We start from the raw sequence: 27592 nt of genomic DNA on the forward strand, positions 1-27592 counted from the left end.
TCTCATACAGCTCATCGTTCCATCGAATGTGATATTCGCCGTGGCCAATGCGAAATGGACTATACATTTTTCGCAGAACTTTTCTCTCGAAATTTCAGATGTTGTCATCGTCCATCTGCACCATATAGCAGGACGGGAACAACAAGTGACTTATAGAGTTTTGCTTTTGTTCGTCGAGAAAGCACTTTACTTCCCAATTGCCTTCTCAGTCCGAAGTAGCAACTGTTGGCAAGAGTTACTCTGCGTTGGATTTCGAGGCTGGCATTGTTGCTGTTAATTTGGTTCTAAGATAGAAGAAACTATCTACGACTTCGAAGATATGACTCTCAACAGTGACGTGGGAGTTAAGTCGCGAGTGCGACGGCTGTTTGTTTGATGACAGGAGATATTTCGTCTTGTTCTCGGTCACTACCAGACCCATTTGCTTCGCTTCATTAACCAGTCTGAAAAAAGCTGAACTAACGGTGCGAATGTTAAGGCCAAAGATCAGCAGCTGTACACGTTTAGAGCAAATGGTACCTTCTCTATTTAGTTCTGCAGCTCGAATTATTTTCTCTAAGAGTAAATTGAAGAGGTCGCACGAAAGGAAGTCGCCTTGTCTGAAACCTCGTTCGGTATCGCATGGCTCGGAAACGTCCTTCCCGATCCTGACGAAGCTTCTGGTATTGCTCAATGTCAGTTTAGTTTTGCGGTGATACCAAATTCAGACATCGCGGCATAAAGACACCTCCCTTTCGTGCTGTCAAAAGCAGCTTTGAAATCGACGAAGAGGTGATGCCCTCTTTTCACGGCTCTTTCCCAAGATTTGGCGCACGGTGAACATCTGGTCAGTTATAGATTTTCCAGGCTTAACGCCCTACTGATAAGGTCCAATCAGTTTGTTGACGGGTGGCACACTTAAATTTCAATCGTTGGGCTTGCTTTCGTCCGACCATATTCTACAAAGAAGATGATGCATGCTTCTTATCAGTTCTTCAAAGCTATGTTATTCTTCTATGCTATGCTATGAACTTCTTCATAGTCGGCAATGAAACTTCTGCTCCTCGTCATCGATTGGGGAATCGGGTTTACCTTTTCTTGGTGCTATAATTTTACTGCCATTCAGCAGACTGGAGAAGTGTTCCCTCCATAATTTTAGTATGCTCTGGGCATCATTCACTAGATCATCTCTGGGGGTTTTACAAGAGTATGCTCCGGTCTTGAAACCTTCTGTTAGTCACCGCATCTTTTCGCAGAACTTCACCATTGGATGGTTTCGAAAAAGGCAAAAATAATAATACCGCTCGACGTTCGGAGAACTCGGAGTGCACACTTCAAACAATTCCGAAACAATTTTTTTATAAACTCCACAATATACCTCATGATATGTGAAAAAAGTTCTATTGTAGAATAAACATTTCTATGAAGAAAAAAATGTCAAAAAAACTGGCCAGATTACCCTACTGACCCCTTAATAATATGCCAAAAGATCCAAAGCAGAAATCAATACTGATCAATCTAAAACCCACGATTTGTTTTTGAAAAAAATATCATATTTCTCTTAAATGGTAATTTCCTAATTCGTTTTTTCAGGACTTTCCTAATACGTTTTTTTTTTGTATTTAGTAAGCAGAAGTGAATTAAATTATACTACCTGATTATAATTATAGTTCGTGATTTATATCGTTTAATGAATAAAACACAAAATAGTTACTCTTTTCTGATACAAAGCGTTCGACTTTATTGTTTTAAAATATATAACGCGACTAAACTTTGTATTTCAATTTAAATAAAATAAAAAACTACTAATTTTAATTATACTATGGATTAAATTAAATTAAAAAATAAAAAAATTTAATTTTTTCATCGCGCTCTTATATATTTCGAAGTCATTTTCTAAGCCTCTCTAACTTTCATATGGTTTATAACTAAACAGGGGTATTATCTTGCTCATGCAATCCTGTTTTAGCTGTCATTTTACATAAAGACATATTTCGCCGTTAAATTGTTGAGGAAGGTAAGTTTTAAATAGATTTTATAATTTCTATTTAAATTATATCGATTTGTTAAATTTTTTTTGCTAAGAATGAAAGCAGAAGGTGCGCCAATTTACAATAGTCATGAACAATAGTCATTTACCATAAAGTGACCGAATCAGCTGTTCATATATCATTGGATTCTGCTCTCGTGCCCTTGCATATTGCGGTATAGGATTTTTGCATTTTGTGTCATCGTTCAATCTCGCAAGAGCAAGAGAATCTCCCTTATGTTTTTTGTTTGTAATTAAACTTACGAAAAAAAGCGAATGATATCAAAGGTTATTTCCACTTTAATGGGTTTTTTTCACAAAAAATACTGGAAATTTAACGTGCGGTAAAAATTTAATTGTGTTAATACAAGCAAAGTCCAAGCACAACTAAAAGTGGAAAAAATGCGACGTTGTGCACTTCTGCACGTCTTCTTTCCAACGATATAAATTTGATACACATATGTAAATATGTGATCGGTAACACTATCATTGTCACTGTTTACGCATCATTGTGGGGATTTTCTTGTTCTTGCAAAATTTTCCAAATCGTTTTGCATTTTTATACTCATGCCACATGCTGCTACAGAGCGTAATAGTTTGGATCACCTAACTGTAGTTTGTATCACCAAATTTTCAAAATTGGACTACAGCTGTTCAAGCCTCCAGACCGAATTTATGGACCCCAGTTCCTGCAGCGAACATTTGATCAAAAATATCAGTATATCTAACAGGTATGTTATTGAAGTTCAGAAGAAATCTTTCCTAGTAATAGTATGCCTGGATGTCAAAAATGGGTTAAATCGTATGAAGGCTTCTCTTAAATGCCATATCTTCTCCTTTACTGTCGTAGACACCGTTTTTGCGAATATAGCCGAGCTATTTAACTCCAATTCGACATAACCAGTGCAGTTAGGTTTCCATCCACCTAATCTCCCCAACGGAATGGAGGTGTTCATCTTCCTCCTCCCGGCGGATACTGAATCGAAACCATTCAAAGCTGAAGTGTTGTCTTTAATCCGGACAACAAGACCTAGCCAGCATAGCCGCAGTCTTTTGAACTATGTAATGTAGCCGTATATCTCGTACAGGTCATCAGTCCATCAAAGACTTCTAATGCCGACTCTTTAGATGATGTCATTGTCCATGCCTTCGCACGATATAGCAGGACGGGAATGATGAGGAACTTGTAGAGTTTGGTCTTTGTTTGTCAAAAGAGGATTTTACTTTTCAATTGCCTACTGAGATCAAAGTAGCGTTTCTTGGCATGAGTGATTCTGCGTTGCGACTTCATAGTTATGACTCAAGAGTGACGTGGGAAGCAAGTCGCGAATGTGGTGACTGTTTGTTTGATGACAGAAGAAATTTCGCCTTGTCCCCGTTCACTAACACCTCTGCGCCTCGGTTCTTTATCCATTCTGAAGAAAGCAGAACTAAGCGCGGTATAAACTCTTATCTAAGCCGAAAGCGGATTTAAAATAAACGAAAAGATGGTGTGTCGACCTTCCCTTCACAGGTTTTTTTCTAAGATTTGTTACATGGTGAAGGTCTGGTCGATAATAGATTTGCCAGGTGTAAAGCCACACAGATAAGGTCTAATCAATTTGTTGAAGGTGGGTTTCAGTCTTTTACACACTACGCTTGATAAAACCTTAAATTCGATATTAAGGAGGCTTATCCCACGATAATTGGAGCAGATTGTGGAGTTCCTTTTCTGTGGATAGGGCAGCGCACACTTAGATTCCAATCGTTGGGAATGCTTTTATCCGACCATATCTTGCAAAGAAGAACACTTTGTCAGTTCTTTAAATCGAGTTTGCCATCTCCAGATTGTACATAACTTCAGTATACTCTGAATATCAGCCACTAGATCACCACTTTGGGACATACAAAGTATACTCCGGAAAAGTCTTCTGTAAGCCGCCGCAGCTTTCGTGGAATTTTCGACAATTACCCCTGTCGGCCAGCTTCTCAAGCTCTTCATACTCACTCATTTCGGCCTCTTTCTTTTTTTGCATACGTGAGGCTCATCGTACCAGCTGTTTTTTCGACTTTTCCGAAAACCAATGGTTTCGCTTAAAGTGTACTTAAAGAGCTTAAAATGCCGTCCCACAATTCCCCTATACCGAGTTGCTGATGAGTGCTATCCGAGAGCAGGGGGGAAACCCGCTTAGGTGTCGGTTGTCATTGTAGCTTCTCGACGTCGTACCTTCCCTGTGTTTGTTGACGGGCGAGCTTTGCTGTACTGAAGCAAGCTTGTATCTTCGCTAGAACAATATAGTGGTCCGAGTCGATCTTAGTTCTTTGGAGCATACGCACATCAAAGACGTCAAAAACATGTCGTCCATCTAACACAACAGGATCAATCTGGTTTTTCAATCCGGAGACATTCAAGTAGCTTGATGAATTTTCTTTTGCTTGGATCTAGTATTACAAATAATCTTATTTCGGGCCCCTGCGGAATCGATCAGTGTTAAACCGTTTGGAGAGGATTCGCCATAAACGCTGAATTTTTCAACTGTTGTACCAAAGATGCCTTTTTTGCCCACCTTCGTCAAGCACAATATTTATATCGTGGAGGGACAATCGTCATAAGCGCCAGGACTCGACGACTGAGTTTTTCTCACACCACAAATCTACACTCCTTTATATGGCCCCTATAGCAAATGTCAAAACCTACTCTTTCGTCCTTGACCCGTCCATCGCGTTTCTTGGTCGGCATGGTGTCAGCCAGCTTTGCATCGGCACCTTCCCAATTTAGGAACGAGACATTCCAGGTGTATGCCCATAAATCATAGTCCTTATTACGTTTGCTGTGCTCGTCATCAAAAGTGGGGTCTTTCATCCGAAGATGTTTTTTCTTTTCCTTGAGAGTGGTTTCTACGTAGCGGGTCCCAAACCCAGGGCAGAACATCGCTAGACGAGTAGTATATATTTTTTTATACATTTGTTTCAAGAACGACGGCCGCTCGCAACCGCACCTCTGATGAACAGACGCTACAAAACCTTCCTCTCTTACACAAGGGTTACTCACGTTCAAGGCGAGTACGCAAGAGTGGCCTGCGATTGTAACTGCTTACTTAAAAGAATCTACCCATTACATCGCCATATATCTAATACAACAATTTTCGAACATTCGGATTACTTTTTACAGTATATATCAACCATTAATAAATAATATTAATTAAATCACTACCTTTACTTAAAAATCTGTATCTCGGAAAGTTCTCAAAGGATTGCTTCCAAATTCGGTGGATAGAATTACGTTTGAATATGGTGGGAGAATCGGTCTACAACCACGCATATTATCCATATATAATATTTATAAATCAAGCTCAAACAAATTTATCGGAGTTAAATTTTGCACGAAAAGAGCCTTGAAGGTTATGTATGCCTCGTTTTTATAAATCGGTGAAATCAGACATAAACATTTTAAGCCCTAAGATATACTGAAAATATGGGTAAATTTTTAAGATATCTCCATGAAATTCATGTATAATTTTTTTCATAAATACCTATACAATAAAATTTGTTCATATTTCTCCAAACTTCAATTTTGAATGAAAAATGAGGTGAACTATAACTTTAACAATACTACATTCTACATGTCAATATAAGTATGTATGTAAGCAAACATATTTGTAGATAGGCAATATTTTGTACTGTTTTTATGAAAACGGGGGCTTTACCCAACGCTGTTGGTAACTCTTGGATGGTTTAGGTATTAAGGCAATACTAGGACTTACATAATGAAATCTACATACAATTTACATTTATATATGTATAAATGTGTATATACTGTAGATATTTTTAATTTAGGCATGACCAATCCGCTCAGAGGGGTTTAGAAGCATGCATACAGAGGTCGTTGAGGGAAGAAGCCAATTGCAAATGATTTCTCCTGTGGCAGTGACAACTGCTAACGAAGTGGAATCGATGGACTTGGACCCATCCGTAAACAATAACTTCCAGCCATTATTTGTGTAATTAGATTCCAGTTCAGCAAATGTTTGTTGAAAGACTTCGTTTGGTGTGTTTTGCTTGGACAAAAACATAAGCTTATTCTGTAGTATTTTATCATTGATCAGACAGGGAGGATGTCGAGTGGTGAATTTGCGTGTTGCGTTACGTAAAATATTATTTTCTGCAGCGAAACTTAAGTATCTCGAAATAGCCGATTGTATTCTTGAAATTTTTCTTTTTTTCGTGGCATGCGTGATAGTTGTATTTAGTAATGGGTTGGTGTTCTCAGCCGTTTTCGCAAGAATTTGAAGCGGAGAATCTATAATTTTATTTTGAATAGTTGGTAAACCAGATTCAGCCATTATCGTTTTTATGGGTTGGAAAGGCCCGGAGACTTCGCCGTATTGCACAATGGTAATGTGCATTTAAAAGGTTGATACTGTTTTTGGAGCAATTGCCATAGATGGGGAGCCCATAATCTATTTTTGAAGTTAGCAAAGCTCTGACAACATTGACTAGTGTGTTCGGATGAATAAATGAATGCTTAGACGAGAGATATTTAACAATATTTAATCGTGACATTAACGAGTTTCTGACATATTTACAGTGAGCATTAAAATTATATTTAGAGTCAAAAATTAATCCTAGTATTTTCAGCTGTGTTTTACATTCGATGTTAGTTTGGTTGTGCGTTAGTGAAATACCGTTGCAAATTTGCTTCCTACATACATGAAGGATATGTGTTTTGTCTAAGGAAAGTGAAGCACCAGACTCTCGTGACCAAGTCTCAATTCTGGCGAGTATATTAGTAAATAAGGATTGAGCTAAATTAACGTCAGAGACTTTTGTGTAGATTAGGACATCGTCAGCATAGATCTGGTGCTCAACTCCTTTGTAATTTATTACCATCCTACTAATATCATCGATGATAAAAAGGAGGGCTGAAAGAGGTGAGCCTTGCGGCGTACCATTAGAAAGCGGGAGTGTTGAAGAAAGAAAACCATTTACGTTGACTTTGAGTTTTCTGTTTGTGAGAAAGTTAGTAATAAAACGTATCATGTTCTGGCCTATTTTCCATTTTCTAAGTTGTCGAATAATAATATGGGCTCCAATTTTGTCGAAAGCTCTGTGAAAGTCCAGAGATAGTACGGACACGTGGTTTTTGCTGGACAAAGCGTTAGTAATGAAGTAGTCTAGTTGGATTAAAGCATCTAACGTGCCTTGACCTTTTTTGCAGGCGACTTGATTCGGTGAAATGAACTTATTTCGCTGAGCATACCACATCAAGCGGTTAGCCACGAACTTTTCCAAAATTTTGCCCATACATGGAAGGAGGGAAATCGGCCTATAGTTAGCAAGTTCATCGGAGGATTTGTGTGGTTTAAGTATTGGTATAACACAGGACGTTTTCCAAAATTGGGAGTAGACACCAGTATTGCAAATTTTGTTATAAAGCTTTACCAATCGGAGCTTGAGACTTTTTGGCATATATGTTGCCCCGGGGACTTACCCTTAACGGTAGATGCAACGAACTCGAATTCAGACAGTGAAATGCTGGTTTCTATTTGTTTAGCAGAAAAAGAAAGAGGGGAGACAGAGTAGGAAGTGTCGGACAGTGTGGAGCTTTTAGAGGTTTGAAACTGTGTGCTGAATGAAATATCTGAGCTTGTTTCAGAGTAGTGGTTTGCAAATAACTCGGGAATATCGGATGGATTGGTTACCAAACCTGTTGGCCCCTTTACGCATTGAATGGTTAGATTTCTAGGCACTCCAGAAAGTTTTTTTAAAGCGTTCCATATTAACTTAGGACTAGAAATCCTTGTGAAATCCTGAAAACATTTACGCTTGGCCTGTTTCGCGGAACGACGGAAAAGAGCATTGGCTTTCCTGAAAGATATTAAGTTGACTAGTGATCGAGCGCGTTTGTATTCATACCAAGCTGTCTGTTTTTTTGCCCGCAATTCAGCGATTTCTTTATTCCACCAAGGAACACTCTTTGAACTTGCTGTTTCTTTGTATGAGGAATGCTAACATTCGCTGCTGAACGGATAATTTTTGTTAACCTCGCACTTTCTTCGTTAGGGTTGTCAGATATTGGGGTATTATTGCCATTTATCTCGCAATGTGTCTGAAACTTCTCCCAATCAGCGTAATCAGTTTTGAATACCTTATTTATTTTGTGGTTTTTAGTTGTTGAACCTAGGTGCAATTTTAGTACAATGGGGAAGTGATTGCTTCCATGCAGGTGATCGAGTATACTCCATTCGCACTCTGTGGCAAGTGTGTCGGTGCACATTGTAAGATCTACATGGGAAAAAGTGGAGTGAGTGGAAAAGTGTGTCGCGGATCCGTTATTCAAACATATTAAGTTAGAGGAAAGTAAAGCGTCTTCAATGCATTTGCCCCTCTTGTTGGCTATTGGAGAGCCCCATAGTGGACTCCATGCATTAAAATCACCAGCGAAAATTAAAGGAGTAGAGCTTGGTTGATTAATTGCAGGATGTCTGTACTGGTAAAATGTTCATCTGGTGCAATATAGGTGCAGATAATGGTGATTTTTTTAACTAAGATAATTTCGATCGACATAGCCAGCAAGTTGGATTGAGTGGCATTAATTTTGTATGGAATATCTCTTCTTATGAGAATCGCAATACCTCTTTTACCTGTGCTAATATGTGGAAGATTGTGAAAAATGCCAATGTACTGCTTAGGAGTAAAAGCCGACAAGTTGAAAGAGATGTGAGTTTCATTTAAGAATATGATAGCTGGGGCATGATCTTGTATTAATAATTGAAGCTCATTGTAATTATTAGTGTAGCCGTTTAAATTCCATTGCAATAATGGAATCATAAGATCTATGTAGGAAAAAAAGAAAAAGGGAAACAGAAAAGAGCTAGAATATCAACTCACATGAGCAGTCAGTTGAAGCTGAGTGTCACCAATTGAGTACTAGTTCAAAAGAGAGTAAAGGCTAAGCGTATTTATTCAGAGTCAATTTCTATTTGTTCAGTATGTTGAGTAGAGTATTTATTATCGTTGGAATTGCTTGTTGTTGGAAAGAGATTTTCGTGATTAGGTGGATTAGACTGCACGGTAGTGTTGGTAGTAGTGTTGTTGAAGTCAGTATATTTATTGAGCGAGTTTAAGGAGTTGTTTAAGTTAGAAATGAGAGAGGCTGTTGTTGGACTGAAAAGTTTGGGATTTAAGAAAGGGGCTTGTTGGGTACAGTTGTCCCTGATATTTTTAGCTGAATGTGAGACGTTGTTGTAGTCTGAACTGATCGATGCAGACTTGTTGATGGAAATATGTTTGTTGTTGGCGTTTGATGAGTGATTTTTTTTAGTTAAAGAGTTTATTGATGAGTTGGGTGCAGAGGTGACCTCTGCGTTTTGTTTTGATGTACTAGGCAAGTCATTGTCGGCAATTCTATGGGTATTTTTAGATTTTGTGGAATTGTTGATGGCTGAAATTTTTGTTGGTGTGTTGGATACAGAGGATACCTCTTTTGTAGGTTGAAACACATGTGCAAAGCTAGCAGTGAGGGAAGGGAGGGAAGTATTTTCTCTATACTTTTTAAGGGCTTCGTGCATACTGCACTTTTCTAGTGTCTTTATTTTTAAAATTTCTTTGGTTTGCATATACTTTGGACACGTATAGTCCGAAGAACGATGCTCGCCAGAACAATTCGCACACATAACTCGTATGCAGTCATTGTCGTGTGGAGAAGGGAAATTGCAAATTTCGCATGTTGGGGAACCCTTACAATGTTTTTGCGTATGACCCAATTTTTGGCATGACCTGCAGCGCATTGGATTAGGCACGTACGGTCGCACAGAGGTCATCCTCCATGCGATGTTTAGTTTGTTTGGAAGGGAATAACTGTTGAATGATATTAGCATAACTCCAGTAGGCTTTATAACACCTTCAACTTTGCGAGAGAACTTATAAACCGCGGAAACTTCGTAAGAAATCAGGCCTTCTATTATTTCGCTTTCAGGCATATCGTTTAAAATCGTTTTTGGTATTTAATTTGTCTCGTTTTATGAATAAAACACAAAAGAGTTTTTCTTTGCTTTTTGCACAAGCATTTTATTTATTATTGTTTTTAAATAATTAACGTGACTTAACTTTGTATTTAAATTTAGTAAAAGAAAATATTAATTTTAATTATGGTATAGGCTCTAACGTACTCAATGGGAGAGTTTCCTGGCCAATCCATGTGCTGAATTCCCAGGATCCCCTATTATTTTTTGAACTCGGCAATTGTTATTTCTTTTTTTCAGTCATATAAAAAAAAATATATTATTTAGTAAAATTATATACACCCATGTTTATAAACTTACAATATTTTTTAGGTAGATCAATATGTACGAATTGCGAGTTAGCTCTAGAAAAGTTTTATTCTTGGTTTATGCCTGGCGTTACTCATTGGCTCGACATTTCAATTGTTAAAGCTTTAAGTCGTATTGCTAAAGCCATTGAACTGGATCAATTGCAGGCTGTTGATGATACGGTAAAATATAGCTCATCAGCAGTGGATACTCTAGCTATATTTTATCAAATAAAGATATTCTGGCATCAACTAGATTGGCCAGATATTGAAGGATCATACACATTTGTTGCCAAAATTATTGATGTAAGTATATTTCAATTAAAGTCTTATATTTCTTAGGGTTTATTTAATTTTATAAAATTTGTGAGTGACGGATTGATCACTGAACGCGAAAAACATATAAAGGGTTTTTCAATAGCTACGCTACAAAAGTAGATCAATAGGGGCAGCAAACCACGCCATATTTTTTCCCACTCTTTCGACCTTTCTCTTCAGTAACTATATTCTATCACACGAATAAAGAATTTCATTGATATCCCAAACCGTTTTTGTTTTATTGAAAAAAACTTTTGTAGCGTTCTTATTGAAAAATCCGTTATATATGTACATATATGTATATATAGCTTCAAATATTCTACAAGGTGCGTTCCAAAATAAACAGGACTTTTTGAATCTATCGCCTCCTAGTGGCGACATCTATATATGTCGACCGGTGCGTTAGAATCTTCTATCTTTGTCGATTGTCCAGTGAGAATTTCATGACATTTCATTGATTAGAAGGGAAGTTATTGCGTTTTCAGTGTCAGTATGTTTGTGTTATCGGTGCGAAAATGAGCTTCGAACAAAGAGCCAACATTAAATTTTGTTTTAAAATTGGTAAAATTTTACCGAAACGCTTCAATCGATGAAAGAAGTTTATGGCGATGATTGCCTATTCCGTTGCAGAGTGCACGAGTGGTTTCAATGTTTTCAAAGTGGTCGTAAGGACATAAATGACGATCAACATGTGAGCCAATCAAAATCCGTGATCACCCGGAAATTACTTTGGAATGCACCTTGTATTACTATCAGCAAATATGAATTTTTGCTACTGTATAGCTCGATTTTGTTTACAACACACCGATCTTCTAGAAAACAGTTATTTGGAATATTTTTTAAAATTCTGAAATTAAAATACTTTTAGGTTTTAAAACACTTAAACTAAATTAATGCAAGCCTGATAAATTTTGCTTGCAATTTAACGTTCCATTTATACTGTACACCATCGATAACTTTTCGAACTTACTCCCGAAGCTCCATTGTATAAACCTGCGAGTAACAAATCCTTAATTTTTCACCCATACCGAATAATGTTAGAATGATAGAAAACAAATTTCTAGTCAAACTTCAACTACTTTTTTTTTATTTATTCTATTAAATAAATAAACAAATATGTACCATTTTTTGCCATTTTTCCGCTAGAGACATTTTTCCATCAGTGAAAATTAAAATTTCGAAATTTCCAGAACAGAAGCGAGCGAAGCATTGTTGTGCTACTCGAACTAATACAGCATCGTCTACATAAATTTCACAAATTTCATTGGTGCTTTGCGTGGCATTCTTCCCTTTTTTTATACAAAAATTTTCAAATATAGCGAATTTCTTCAATATTTAATTTTTTTTGTTTAAATGAAGCTTAAAATCTCACCTTTCAAACACTATACCGCATACCACCATAGTACGACCATCACCCATCGTATTACGGGAAGAAAATAATTTTTATATAAAATTTATTACATTAAAATATTAATTTCGAGGAGGTTGACTGGAAATTGTGTTGCTAAGTGTAATTAATTAATAATTAAAAGTAGATTTTTTTTGTCTTCTTTTTCGCGGTGCAATTATTAGGTAGGCAGGTACATACAGGTAAATTGACAATACTGATTTGCAACTATCCGCTTACGCGATAAACCTTATATCGAAATAAAGATAATTTTATTGCATACATGGGCGTTTTGACTCACATGAGCAGTTACTCTCAGCACACGTATTCTTACGCTCTTGTTTCAGTCGCTATTGAGGGCGAAAAAACCAGTTTTGCACTGTGGGATAATGAATTGATTTTCCTGACAGTTGCGCAGACAGACAGTTGTTGCAGACAGCAACGAGGTAACATAGATAGTCGGTATGTTGATGTTTTTTTATGCCCTAGTATATTTTTACCCCATTTGAAATGTATAACATAAATAAAATGTTATAATTTCAGATACCTTTGGTGGGGTAAATTGGGGGTTGACTACTTTTACTAGCAAACTAGTTAGCGGAAATTTTAAGATAAAGTTAAAATTGTGAAGTTCTCGAGAAATCATGCTTAAAAATAAGGCTTGCCTCGGCATCGGAAATCATAAAGCAATATTTGTCAATCATTTTGAACAAACAAATATAGGTACGCGCATAAATAGTATCATAAAACAATCAAGCGGCGCACGATGTTGCTTCGCTGTTGTTTGTTAATCAACTGACTGCAAATGTTCTTTGTCCCATGGTAGCCACTTTACGCTCGCGGTTACCAATACATCCATACATTTCATTTGCCCATCTCTGTTTTATTGTGAGTATAATGATACGAGTATAAGGTTGGCTGCGAAAAATTGGTGCTGAATCTCGGTTGTCGATTTTTAAAAAACGAAATATTCGTGCGGCTGAATACGTACGAAAGAGAGGTCCGAGGAACGTATTCAGTGCCATAGAAAAGGACGCAGCATTGCAGCTGTGTGTCGCTCCTTCGTCGAAAGAAGGAGAGTGTGCATGCTTTTTGTTTATGAAACTGGGAAAGATAGCGATAGACTATAGTAAGTGCTGATATGAGATTATTTCGGAGCAACTGGCAATTGCATTTTTGCACAAAATTAGGAACTTGTGGTTTATATATATGTATACATATAAGTATATATTACGATGATTTTTTATTTTCAATTTTTTAATTTTTGCTACCACACATCACTTTTATATTATAACTCTTACGTATAGCAGATTAAAAAAAGCCGTAATGATATTCAAATATATAAATGTTTTTGTAAAGTAATAAATAATAGTGACACACTTACCTTGAAAATTTCGTGTTTTATTACATCAGGAGACTTAATCAAATAGAACAAAGCAAAAGTCGAAACTTATTCCAAAAATCAACAATAAAATTAAAAAAACATAAATTATAAACATGAAATACAGAGTATAAAAAACAGAGTGAAATAAGATTTTGTATAAAAATTTTATTATTTTATTATAAATACATTAACATTGTGATTAAAAATTTTTTTTTATTAATTTACATTATTAAAAATCTGATTCATCGGAAGAAAAACTGGCATCTTCAAGTTCTGAACATTCGTCGTCACTATTTTCTTTTTCTGTCATTTCAGCAATATCTTGTACTGTTAAAGGCGTTTGGTCCCCAATGAATCCTGTTGGTTTTAGATAATCATCAACAAACCAACCGCAGGTTTCAGGCTATAGTTTAACACATTCAGGATCCGTTTCAAGAAGCCACATAGAATTGGCAAAAATTGTTCTTAAAATTTTTTGTTGTAGTGATATCCAGCACGGTGGTATAGTGTTTGAGTCAAAACTTTTAATTTTGTTTAAGAATTTTTCGCTGTCTTCTTTTGAAGAATAACTTTTCACAAAAATTCGATATCTCGCTTCATTCACCCTATTGCAGTTTTTTATGCCATACATATTAGCTGTGAACTCTTGAACTGTGTCCATTTTTTCGTTAATAAAAAGATCAGCTTCATCTGTCAATGATGAAAAAACTGTCTGATACTTTTCGTTTTTGGAAAATAATTTATATGGTTTCACTTTTCCTTTATTGTGGACTGCAGTCGTATAATCACGTCCTGTAAATGCATGGAAAGCTGGAAGACTTAGGCATAACTTGGATCCCAATTTCAACGCTAATTCAGTGCAATTAATGCACTTCAAATGTTGATTATTTTTATTTTTTGTCGCTGAATTGGCTAGCCAAATTTCAGAATACTGAATTTTGTGAATATTTCCCAGCAAAATAACCAGAACATAGGTATCAGAGGCCTTAATTAAAATTTTCGACTCTGGTGGCGCTTTATATGCATGAAAAATCATCCTCGTATCGTCTTCTTCATAATGACATACGTAATCAACTTCTTCACTTTTTTTATGGAATTTTGCTGGACTTCGTAAGAGAAACACTGGTGGTCAACAGTTAAAAAAATCTATTTATTTCCGATGATCGTTACCAAATTTTGGTTTTCCCAATACTCAGTCAAAAAATGTACCAAGGCTGTTTTGAAACAATAGTTTTTGAGGCTGTGCAAAAAATCTTTGGGTTTGTTGAGGTCCAGAAATTTTATACGGAGTGTCGAATTCTTTGCGACTGTGGCGTTCAGAATCTTTGATCGACGGTGATAAATAACGGTCAAAAACTAAATGTATTTCTGTAGCAGTTGTTGAACAAAGTTTAATGAGTATTGACTCCGCAACTTTTTCAAAAGTTTGTGGGATACAAGATCCGATTAAATGTAAAAAGTAAAAATCGTCGATTATGTCAACGCTGATATTTGTCGGTTCGACCACTTCTGTTCCCGATTTTGAAGCTTTCGTTAAGGTTGATTTAGCAGCTTTAAAAATTTCACCAGCACATGAGAAAAGAGCAGGTGGCAGTGGTGCTAGTGAAGTGAAGCAATGTTCCAAATTAATTATCTTGTTTACACTAATTGCTAACAGTCGTCCAAATATATATAGTTCCATTTTTAATAACACCCTCTTGTTTTGATCTTTATTTATCACTACTCTACTTGTGCACTCCGAAGCGAAATTCGAGATTTTGTTCCGCTTGATAGCTTTATCTAATCTTAGACCCCTTAGAGTTAAGCTACAGCATCTGGCTTGAGGGAGGAATTTTTGTTTGTCAATCACTAACATTTGAGGAGGTAAGAGTTGAAAAAATAATACAAAAATTTTTTTTGAAGCACCCTAATGTACTTACAGCATGTTCTGTAGCGAAAATATTAAATTCTTCAGTATATTTATTGTTTAATGCAGTCACTTTTTTATAACACGTGGTATGATAACCACGAAATGACGCGTTGGTTAGTTTAACATCGTTGTATTTAAAGTTTTTCAATTTTCGAAAAGCCAATTTCAATGAAGAATTTTTGAAAGTTTCATAGTTAAAATCCATTACAGAATCACTTAAATCACACAGAAAACACTTTTTAGCCATTTTTGGACCAATTTATTATCAAACAAGAAAAAACGTTAACTTCGGCTGCACCGAAGTTTATATACCCTTCACAGATTACATTGGTGCCTTAGAAAATAATTTATACCAAATTTCGAAGTTTATATACCCTTCACAGATTACATTGGTGCCTTAGAAAATAATTTATATCAAATTTCGTAAATATATCTTGTCAAATGCAAAAGTTTTCCATACAAGAACTTGATTCCGATCATTCAGTTTGTATGGCAGCTATATTCTATAGTTAACCGATCTGAACAATTTCTTCGGAGATTACATTGTTGCCTTAGAAAATAATCTGCACCAAATTTGGTGAAGATACATTGTCAAATGTGAAAGTTTTCCATACAAGAACTTGATTCCGATCGTTCAGTTTATATGGCAGCTATATGTTATAGTGGTCCGATATCGGCCATTCCAACAAATCGGCAGCTTCTTGAAGAGAAAATGACGTTTGCAAAATTTCAAAAGGATATCTTAAAAACTGAGGGACTAGTTCGTATACATATAGACAGACAGACGGACGGACAGACAGACGGACATGGCTAAATCGACTCAGCTCAACATACTGATCATTTATATATATACTTTATAGGGTCTCCGACGCTTGCCTCTGGGTGTTACAAACTTCGTGACAAACTTAATATACCCTGTTCAGGGTATAAAAATAATATCGACAGGCAATAGCAGCACGTTTTTTCTAATATGAAAATAGCGATTAATAATGCATAACAACAGTTGCTCCGAAATAATGCTCAGCACTTACTATAGTCTATCGCTATCTTTCTCAATTTCATAAACAAAAAGTATGCGCATTCTCCTTCTTTCGACGAAGGAACGACACACAGCTGCAATGCTGCGTCCTTTTCTATGACACTGAATACGTTCCTCGGACCTCTCTTTTGTACGTATTCAGCCGCACGAATATTTCGTTTTTTAAAAATCGACAACCGGGATTCAGCACCAATTTTTCGCAGCCAACCTTATATCATTATACTTGCAATAAAATTATCTTTATTTTGATAGATATAAGGTTTATCGCGTAAGTGGATAGTTGCAAATCACTATTGGTAATAATTGCGACGGGAAAAAGAAGACAACCCAGCGTTTGCATATTCTATAAGCTATATACTTTCGATTAGTCTACAGCGTATTGCGTAGTGGGTGTAATGTTTAAGAAAAAATCTTTGTTTTAATTATTAATTAATTACACTTAGCATCATAATTTCCAGTCAACCTCCTCGAAATTAATATTTTAATGTAATAAATTTTATATAAAAAATATTTATTTATGATGGTCGTACTATGGTGGGATCTTAGACTATGACACAATGGTAGCACTGAAGATATATGACTGCAATGACATCTATTGACAAAATACGAATAAACCCAATATTTGTCGATTTTTAAAATTATAGGTGTTATATTTACCAAGATTCGCTAAAAAAAGTTATTATATCAAAGCATTATTAAATGTAAAAAGCTTTTAAAATTTTTTAAATTTTGTTATAGTTTTATTTAAAATTCAGTGATAAATACAACATTTTATAAATTAATATCAGATGTTGTGAGGAAAAACGATAGATACATATATAACACATCTTTGTTCTGAAAAAATTATTGAACGTCTTTTAAAACGTCGATTAAGAATACATTTCCAAAAATAAAAATTCCTATTTTTCATTCCTTTTACATAAATCTCTGTGCACGAAAAACGCAGTATTTCGATCAGTTGGTCTCAGCTGTGTAACAAGTTTTAAAATCATTTGATTGTTTTGTAACTTGCATGCATGTGCAATGCTAAGCTTTCAACGGAAGATTACAGTTAAAATATAATTCAGTTATATAAAGTTGCGTCGATAGTCAAAAAAAATTATACGTCTTCTTCAGTATATGTATCGGGTGATTTTTTAAGAGCTTGATAACTTTTTTTAAAAAAAAAACGCATAAAATTTGCAAAATCTCATCGGTTCTTTATTTGAAACGTTAGATTGGTTCATGACATTTACTTTTTGAAGATAATTTCATTTAAATGTTGACTCATGTGGTTTCAACAAGATGGCGCTACATGCCACACAGCTCGCGATTCTATGGCCATTTTGAGGGAAAACTTCGGAGAACAATTCATCTCAAGAAATGGACCCGTAAGTTGGCCACCAAGATCATGCGATTTAACGCCTTTAGACTATTTTTTGTGGGGCTACGTCAAGTCTAAAGTCTACAGAAATAAGCCAGCAACTATTCCAGCTTTGGAAGACAACATTTCCGAAGAAATTCGGGCTATTCCGGCCGAAATGCTCGAAAAAGTTGCCCAAAATTGGACTTTCCGAATGGACCACCTAAGACGCAGCCGCGGTCAACATTTAAATGAAATTATCTTCAAAAAGTAAATGTCATGAACCAATCTAACGTTTCAAATAAAGAACCGATGAGATTTTGCAAATTTTATGCGTTTTTTTTTAAAAAAAAGTTATCAAGCTCTTAAAAAATCACCCGATACATACCTATGTACTATGTATGTTATAATTTGAAGAATAATTTTTTCACTCAAATATTGATTTTGAGGGTTCACTTCAGAATAGGTTATCAAAAATTGGCTTTAGATGGACAATGCATTGAATAGTACTATTGTGCATGTGTTCTTTTCTTTATAAACGTTCAAATTAATAAAATACGCATAAATGTAGTTATATACCCAATAGTACATATTTTTATACTTAAGTACGTATATACATATCAAATGTAAAAACTTAATCAACTTAGCACGTTTTAGTTTTTTATTAATATCAAAAAAATATAATTCATAAAACATCATCAACATATGAACATTCAGATGATTTTGTACTGATTCATTTGCTTGATAGTAGCTCTAGTTAAATATGCAGAAAATTTCGAACTTTTGAGATATAAGGCAGTCTTAAAATAACACTGAGCTAGCATTTCTGTTCGCCGTTCTGCCTTGCTGCCCTAAATGTAAACGTCCCGATTAGACATATTTGCGGTACTAAATGTTGCAAGCTATTCCAGATGAACTAACTTCATTTTATTCGTAGGTCTTCCAATGGTCTAGTATGGTCCTTCGCAACTCCACGGTATTTTGGGAGACAGCGTTTTAATTCGTTGCGGGTTATATAACAAAACCTAATCTCTTTCTCTAAAACCTAGCAGTTCATTGCTTTGTCGTATTTTGCTTTAATTTTATTACTCATAATTTTGGTGCGTTGTCTTACCATAGCAAACATTTCACTCATCTCGTCTTTCAGGATTCTGTGGACTTCCTTGGCTTTCCTTCTTTTAGTATTGTTAATTCCAAACCTCAAATCAGTGGGTAACCGAAGAGCAAAAATTTACTCTTGCAAACCGATAAGCCACCAGGAACAAGGATATATGAGTATTATAATTTTGGTGCTTGTCCACAACTTTCCTTAAATGTTTTTTCAAAGTTCGGTTGAAACGTTATACCATGCCATCGGACTGCGGATGCAGTGTAGTTGTACGAGTTTTCCGGGTAACTAGTTTCTGGCAAATCTCCTGAATTAAAGCAGATTCAAAATTCCTCCCTTGGTCAAAATGTAATCCCATTGGAACACTATAACTCAATACCCAATTGCTGATGAATACCCCCGCTACAGTTTCTGGCTCTAGGTTAGGAATTGTGTATACTCTGGCAATTTGTTGAAATAATCCGTGACTACCAAAACATATTTGTTTCCTAATTTATTGGTAGGAAATGAACCAGCTACGAATTGTACTGCTTCATTTGACCATGATTCCTGAGCCTCGGCCCTTTAGCTGCAATGCACTCGGCACAATTGGCGATCCACTACTTAATTGATTTCCGACAACCAACTCATTAAAATCTCTGTTTTAATTTTCCAAGGTTTTAGTGATTGATGTGTCTTCCACTTGGACCGTTGTGCAGTTCGTTGAGACCTTCGGTAAATCTTACCTTCGGAACAATCATTTGATCTTAGAAGCTTTGTACATCTTTGTTTTCCCATACGCGATGCAAGAATTCAGGCACTCGTCTTCCCGCAACTATTTTTTCGTTTAGTTGTACGTTCGTTCATCTCCACTCCATGCATTTCAAATTTTTTCCTTTTTACTGTAGTTTTCGGTGTTCCTCTGGATCCTAGTCTGAATTTAGTGTCATTAATCGGACCTCTACAATGTTCTCTTTGGCCTCAGTTTTTGAGCAATGTCAGAATTCCTAACTGCAGAGACGGCGGGACATCTCTGTTTTTTATTCACTCAAAAACTCTATTATTTTTGTGAGTTCCTGTAGGTTGGAAGCTACCATAGCAAATTTAGAACAAATCGTCGATAGTAGACAGTAAGAGAAAACTACGCAATACAAGCAAGTTTTAAGTAGTAAGCAAATGCCTCAGTTGTCCCTAAGTAAGCTTACTTCCTGTTTGAACAGGGAACAGTTCTTCGGGTTCAGCTTTACACCAGCGCTAGATATCAGTTAAAAACCCCTTCCAAGTTTTTAAGATGTTCATCGAATTTTTTACCCACCACGATGATGTCGAGTTATACAAAAAAAAAACAGATATTCCAGTGCAATCCTTTTAATACCTCGTCAGGGTATTCGTTTGCTGGCTTTAGTTTAACGATTGATTGGATTTGACAATTGCTTGACCTTCATCTGCTTTGCGTTGACGTTCAACTGAATTATTGTGCTGGTTTCAGTTGCGTGAGTTAATTTTTACCAGAAATAAAAATGATAAAGCATTTAATCACGCCGTTATTTTTCTTACGCGTTTATGTAGTTTTTTTTTCCAGTACTTTCCGCATCTTTTCTTTAACTTTTTCAAGTAATTGGTTTACCCAGGTGTGATGTTCTATTTCTACTTGACGAGTTTTCTATGTTCGATTGCTAAGCACAGACGCACTTTCTTGTGCCAGAGCATACAAAACAATACCGCAAATGTAAATTTTAGAATGCTAATATAGCGAAGCATGTAGTGTTATCTCGTATTCCATTAATGAAGATCTGAATTTTCGTGTTCTCGATGAACTCCACGAACTTATATGCAATCCGTGAATGAATTTTCATGTTCTCGATGAATCCCACGGATTTATGAGCATAAGCTAAGTGAGCTAACCTCTCATTCACCGCAGAATACTGCAGGGTCTCATTGGCTTTCTAGCGGCGATTTTGCAACTCGATTTGGAAGGTATGCTTCCTGTGCTCACTATCATATCGTCATTTTAATACACCCATCAATGTTTAATAACTGTTTGTAATATCTCCTCTGCAGATATTTTTAATGCAACGAACAAACAGCTACTTTATCTTCAGCGTTCTAATTATTCGAAGATGCCCTTTTTTTGATTTGAAGCTTAAAAACATGGAACGAAACTTTGCCATCAAATGATGGAGGTTTTACTTTGACGGAAATTGTTTGCCGATTTAATTGTAGGATACGATCTTTCAATTCACCCACTTCAGTTATAATTGTATCCCGCTTTCTGAAATCTGTAAGGGTACTTCTGCTATTTGTGAGATCACCGGCAATATCCGTACATCCTGCTCTTTCAACTGTGAGGACACCGGTGCTTATATACTTGCATTTCGCGTTGCGAACTGCTCTCCAATTTCGTTGGCAACGTTGAATTTTCTAACGAGTACATATGCTCTCTTATTTGCGTTGACATCTACGACATTACAGCCAAAAATGTGTCCATGTCCATAACTTCTGACGAGCATTGAGCTTCCTCTTTTTCTTCTATTTTCGTTGTTTTTTCATTTCATTTCAATTGAAAAACATATTCGTCAACACTAATGTTTTCCGCTCCCATGACCTTTCACAATTACCACTACTTATTTTTATTTCTTACTCAACAATCACTTATTACTCGTGATTCGAATTTACGGCTTCTTTCAAAGTGCCAAAATGCCAAGATGGGTTCAACCTGTGATCCGTGGCAATTTCTTAATAAGTCAGCTGATTTTCATTAACTCGTTATCGTTTTTTCTGTAAATATTTGATAACTTTATTTTAAAATTATCAAATGATACAATATTATAGTACCACTTCGGTTTTAGACTTTACGAAGTTAATGCTACGTTTCCTGGCCAAATATTTGTATACTCTTGCAACCATTGCTGCAGAGTATAATAGATATATCCACCTAACGTTTTTACAGTTGATCAGGATGACGATAAAAGTTGAAATCCGGATGACTGTCTGTCTGTTCGTCCGTGCAAGGCGTAACTTTAGTAAAAATTAAGATATCATCATGAAATGAGGGTTCCTTAGTACAAAAAATAATACGAGTTCTTAGGTGGACTGTCTGTCTGTGCGTCCGTCGGTTTGTGCAAGCTGTAGTTTCAGTAAAAATTGAGATATCTTGATGAAACTTGGTATGCGGGTTCCTTAGCATGTACAAAAAAATACGTGTTCTTAGATAGACGTAATCAGATCACTGCCACGCCCACACATCGGCATTAACTGAAAATCTATAAAGTGCCAAAACAAAGCACTAAACTAAGATATAAAACTTGGCACAGGGGATCGCAGTAGCCAGAACGATCTTGGGGCAAAAGCTTTTGAAAGGTTTCGTCCCACCCTTTAACAAGTTTAATGTACATATCCCCTAAACCGATAAAGCTATAATAAACAAATTTGCCCAGCACAAATGTTATAAGAACTCCTACCCATCGTGTGCAAATGCAAGAAGCGTTCCAAAGTAAACAGGACTTTTTGAATCTAGCGCCCCCTGGTGGCGCCATCTATTGTCCGTTAGAATCTGTTATCTTTACCGATTGTCCAGTGACATGACATTTCATTGATTGGAAGGGAAGTTATTGCCTTTTAAATGTCAGTATGTTTGTGTTATCGGTGCGAAAATGAGCTTCGAACAAAGAGCCAACATTAAATTTTGTTTTAAAATTGGTAAAACTTTTACCGAAAGGTTGCAATTGATGAAAGAAGTTTATGGCGATGATTGCCTATCCCGTAGCAGAGTGCAAAGTGGTCGTGAGGACTTAAATGACGATCAACATGTGGGCCAATCAAAATCCGTATCACCGAAAATTCCATCGTAACTGCGTGAAATCAAAATCAGCCGAAATAATCATTGAAATTCATGGAAATGGAATTGAACATCTCGAAAACATCGATTGCACGGTTTGTTCCGCACAAATTGACTGACTACCAAAAATTGCTCAGAATCCAGCATTCGAAGGACATCATTAAAGAGGTCAAAAAGGACACTCGTTCGACATGCTTTTGGACCATGCAAACAGCTGTATTGAAGCAGAAGGACACTAATTTGAGTAAAATAAATTGATTTTGTCGAAAAAACTATTTGTTCTGTTTTTTTTTTTAATCCAGTTTACTTTGGAACGCTCCTTTTATATAAAATCGGAGATATAACCCCGCTCACTCTCCATATAATGGTACTGTTAAAAACTACTAAAACCGCAATAAAACATAGACTAAATACGCCAGATACATTAAATTTTGAAATTGGACGATGGGCGTGGCACCGCCCGCTTTTTGGTGAAATCCTATATCCCGGGAACCGGCCGACCGATTTCGACATCGAATTTAGTACTTGGCATTCTTTCGTATTCCTATGTCATAGTACGAAAACGGATGAAATCGGACAAAAACCATGCATACTTCTATTTTAAATTCCATTTTAAAATTTCACTTTCAAGTACACAGCTCAAGAAGCAATTAATATAACGGGATAAAACCTTGCACGAATAATGCGTATAGTGTGTGCTAGCTTACAACCAAAAATTGTTTAAATCCTACAAAAACTGTTCAAGCCGGAATATTTGGACCCTAGTACCTATAGTTGACTTTTCTTCGAAACGATCAATGAGTGAGATATATAATAGAAATTCAGGGATAACCCTTCTCTGACAAAGGTATGTCTGTATGTAAAAATGAGTTGAATCGGACCAATACTTCCCTTAGCCCCCATATACCTAATATAAATGTTTTCGATCTTCTGGGTGACATATATCGGCCAAACTGTGAGTTATTACGTGTTTTACTTACAAGAGTGTTTCTTTCTGCCTAATATATATAAATTTGGGCGAAAACTTGACCTCGGCCCTATATATCAGGATTTTCGAACGAGCTAAAGGCACATAAAAATTTAATAATATATGGTATTGGGGAAAATACATAAAATCGGGTTTATACCACCCCAACTCCCATATACTACTAGCTCTAATGATTTTCGTTTTTCTAACAAACCTTATGTGTCTGTAAGTGTATGAGTTATATATAGCATATACACCGTTGATAGCTAATTATAAACTCTTTTTTTTGTAGGTGGCTGATGAGTATAATGATACAAAATTTTTATATACCGTTATTTAAATACCTAAATATTCTTGCATTGTTCGTGTTACTCTATTTACTACTAAATTAACTCTGTTTTGTAGTTGTGAAGTTAAAGTTCTTTTAATTCTTTCCCAAATAGTAAATGCGTGACGATATATAAGGTGCATTAAGCTAATTAGAAACAGTTGTTTAAAGAATTAAAATTCCTTAAGGCGTTAATTTTTGTTAATAATATTATTGATTTCTGCTAAGGGTGTGTTTCAAAGTTGTGGTTTAAAATATATCATTCAAGTTTTTTAATGAGGAAAAGCTGCAGCTGTACACCTACCCTTGTTTTGAATGTCCCTAAGCATGTACGGAATTTTAAAACTATTTTCAATATTGCACGCAAAGAAAAAATCCGAAAAACTTCAACAGAAATATACCGCAGAATTCACACCATCTCCCGAAGAGACCCAAAAATAGAGTTCCACTGACAGTCTACGTGAAATCAATTTCCCGGTGCTTGGTCGCATCTGGACTTCACGGCAGGGAAGCACGCAGGAACCCACTTCTAACTAAAATTCGAAAAACAACGCGTAGGCTTTGCCAACTCTTATTGGCATAAGACAACAAAAATCAACGGAGGTATGTTGTTTGGAACGATGTAACAAAAATTAATCGCTTAGGACCTGATGATTGAAGGTGTATTCGCCGTCCAATAATTCAATAATTTGATCTTCGCCATGTTCCACGCGTGGTTAAGTATGATGGAGGATCAATCATGGTGTGGGGATGTTTTATCTGGAATGGTTTGGGCCACTTCATAAGATTAATGGAATTTTAAACAAGGAGAAATGCGTCGACATCCTAAAAAATGTCATGTTGCCATGGGCTGAGGAAAATTTGCCTGTTATAAGGAATATAACAATTCAAAGCATACGTCTAAGTTGACACAAAAGTTTTTTAATGAAAATTCTATCAATGTTTTGAAGTGGGAATCGTCCAGCTCAGACGTAAACCCTATAAAACATCTCTGAGTGATGTTAAACGCGCCATATGCAACAAAAATATTCCAAATATGGATGTTCTTTGTGATGAAATGAGAACGGCATGGCAAGCTACACCATTGGTGCGCTGTCAGAGTCTTATAACGTAAATTTGGAATCGATGTGAAGCAATATTAAAGTAGAGGAGGAACCAACAAAATACTATCAGAAAGTAAGCAAGTTTTTGTAATATCATAATAATTTATACAAATTTTTCGTTTCTAATTAGTTGTCGCACTCAAATCGTTGATTCCACATGTTTTTGTTAAAATCTTCAAAACAAAAACGAATTTTAAACAAAATCTTTACTATTAGAGTTTAAGTTTAACATAGGTTTCAATAAAAAATACAACAAATATACGTGATTTATTGGAAAATAACATCATTTAATTCAAAATAGGTGTCGTTTCTAATTAGCTGTCAACATCTGTATGTATATTTAGTATATGTATAAAAAATCCTTTGGTTGACGTTTTATACCTTAAAGTATTTCCCTGGCTTTGCTTCTTGTAAGTTTCAAGAGTAGAAAATGTTCGGTTGCACCCGAACTTAGCGCTTCCTTAGTTGTTATTCGTAATTTTAATGTATTGTTGCTGATTTAGAACATACATATGTCATAGGTTAATATTGAGTTTGCAATTGACAATTTGAATGTTTATTGTAATAAGGTACGACGATTCAAATTATTTGTTTTTTAAAACCTTTTAAAAATGTGCATAAAAGGAATCAAAGCTGAAAATTAATATTGCTAGACTTTTCCATTTTTAGAATGTATAACTTTCGAAATGAACCATGTCTGTCTTAACGAGCTAAAGGCAAGGCTAAAAATATCACATATCTTTATACATCTACGTACATAAAAGTACGTATATACATACTACGGGACCCGTCCACGCTTTTGCTGATTCATAGATGATACTACTTATACCATCTATATGATTTCTAAATTTGGGAAGGAACTATTATTTAATGAGATATAGCATTTTGGGTGAACCAATTTGTGTTATTTTACAAAAGATGGGTCAAAAATCATTGCGAGTGTTAAAAAAACATTGCTTTTTTGGGGGAAAAATACTGTTCATTTGGGCTCTGCACCAGGGAAATCAACCGTTGAAAAGAGATTTGTTATATTGGAAAGAAGGCGAAATGAGCACCGAAGACATGCAGGCAGCGCCGCGCAAGTTCATAATCCAACAAAAACAACGAATTGCTGATTCTTAGGGGTGTTTGAGTGCTTTTTAATCGTAATGAAACCAAATTTGCGTCGGTGTTTGATAATAGACACATGGCTTCAAAATTTCACAGTGGAGTCCAATCAACAGTCAGCCTAGTGGACTGCATATGATGAACCAGCCCTCAAGCGTGGAAAGACGAAAAAGTCGGCTGGCAAGGTTATGGCATCAGTCTCTTGGGATACAGGTAGTATAATATTCATCAATTGCTTACTGAGCCGATTATGATATATATCACTAGTTTACAGTACATTTGTTGCCGAAGAAATTTTAGCTGTTGCTGACTCCATATAATATGCTATTTCCAAAAATATAATTTAAATATTTTTATCAGCTCTAGTTTCAGAGTTTCAGCCATGTAGGTATTACACAAACAAAAACCTGTGTTTATTAAGAAAAATTTTGGCAGACATATAGGCTAATATAAATACTTTTATACTCTTGCAGTATGCTGCTCAGTTAACAACAGCTTTGTTAATATAATAGCCTTAACAGACGGCAGCGTTAATTTTCATTACTTGAGCACTTAATCAGATCGAATGTGTTTTGAACGCTTCTTTTTTAATACCATCACAAATTGAAACAAAAATATTAATTTTGATTTAAAAGACATATGCTAAATAATATAGTGACTTTCCCTCATGCTTTCTTAAGAAATGTGCCAAATATATATACCAACCCCTAACAAAACTATTTAACTCATCTCTTATGCAAGGCTTATTTCCATCCATATGGAAAAAGTCATTTATAATTCCTTTGCATAAGAGTGGATTTAGGTCATCTATTGAAAACTATAGGGGAATAGCAAAGTTGTCTGCAATACCTAAGCTTTTTGAAGCAATTATAACAGACGACATAACCTTCCGGATCTCTCCACTAATTTCTTGTTCTCAGCACGATTTTCGTAAAGGCAAATCTACCATAACTAATTTGCTTGAATTTGTATCACATGTATCAACGGGCTTTAGGGAGAATAAGAATACTGATGTTATATATACAGATTTTAGTAAAGCTTTTGATAAAGTAAACCATTCAATTCTTTTGAATAAACTTGATCTTCTTGGTTTTCAACCAATATTTCTAAAATGGGTTGCTTCTTATCTTAGTAATAGAATTCAACAAGTCATAGGTAGGTAGGTAGGAGTGCAGCCCTATCGGGCTCAATTAGCACTTGATGTGCCATTTTGATACACTATTCGTAGAACCACCTGTATCTGCTATTACGTTTCACCTTCTCTCTCAAACCATTTTGAGGTTTCGATGAAACTACTTATGTCCGATATGCTTTTGGTGGAAATCCATTCAAGATTTGGTGCTTGGTGAATTCCGAGTGTTTTGTGTCGGGTCTGTGCTAGAGCTGGGCATTCGCAGAGAAAGTGGAAAATTGTTTCCTTGTTCCCTGCTACTCCGCAGCCTCGGCAGATATCGTTGTAGGGCAATCCCATTTTGGACGCATGTT

At 35.8% G+C, this 27592-nt stretch overlaps 1 protein-coding gene across 9 annotated transcripts in view; it reads left to right on the forward strand.

The window, feature by feature from the left end:
- Nucleotides 1–27592, forward strand: part of LOC126764041 (protein unc-13 homolog 4B) — a 324201-nt gene that overhangs the window by 103671 nt on the left and 192938 nt on the right. For all 9 annotated transcript variants that reach the window (XM_050481775.1, XM_050481776.1, XM_050481773.1 and 6 more), the window contains one exon: nucleotides 10324–10604. In XM_050481775.1, the coding sequence (XP_050337732.1) occupies nucleotides 10324–10604 (281 nt within the window). The remainder of the gene's footprint in view (nucleotides 1–10323; nucleotides 10605–27592) is intronic.

The sequence above is a fragment of the Bactrocera neohumeralis genome, unplaced genomic scaffold (assembly GCF_024586455.1).
Source record: "Bactrocera neohumeralis isolate Rockhampton unplaced genomic scaffold, APGP_CSIRO_Bneo_wtdbg2-racon-allhic-juicebox.fasta_v2 cluster09, whole genome shotgun sequence".
Lineage (NCBI taxonomy): Eukaryota > Metazoa > Arthropoda > Insecta > Diptera > Tephritidae > Bactrocera > Bactrocera neohumeralis.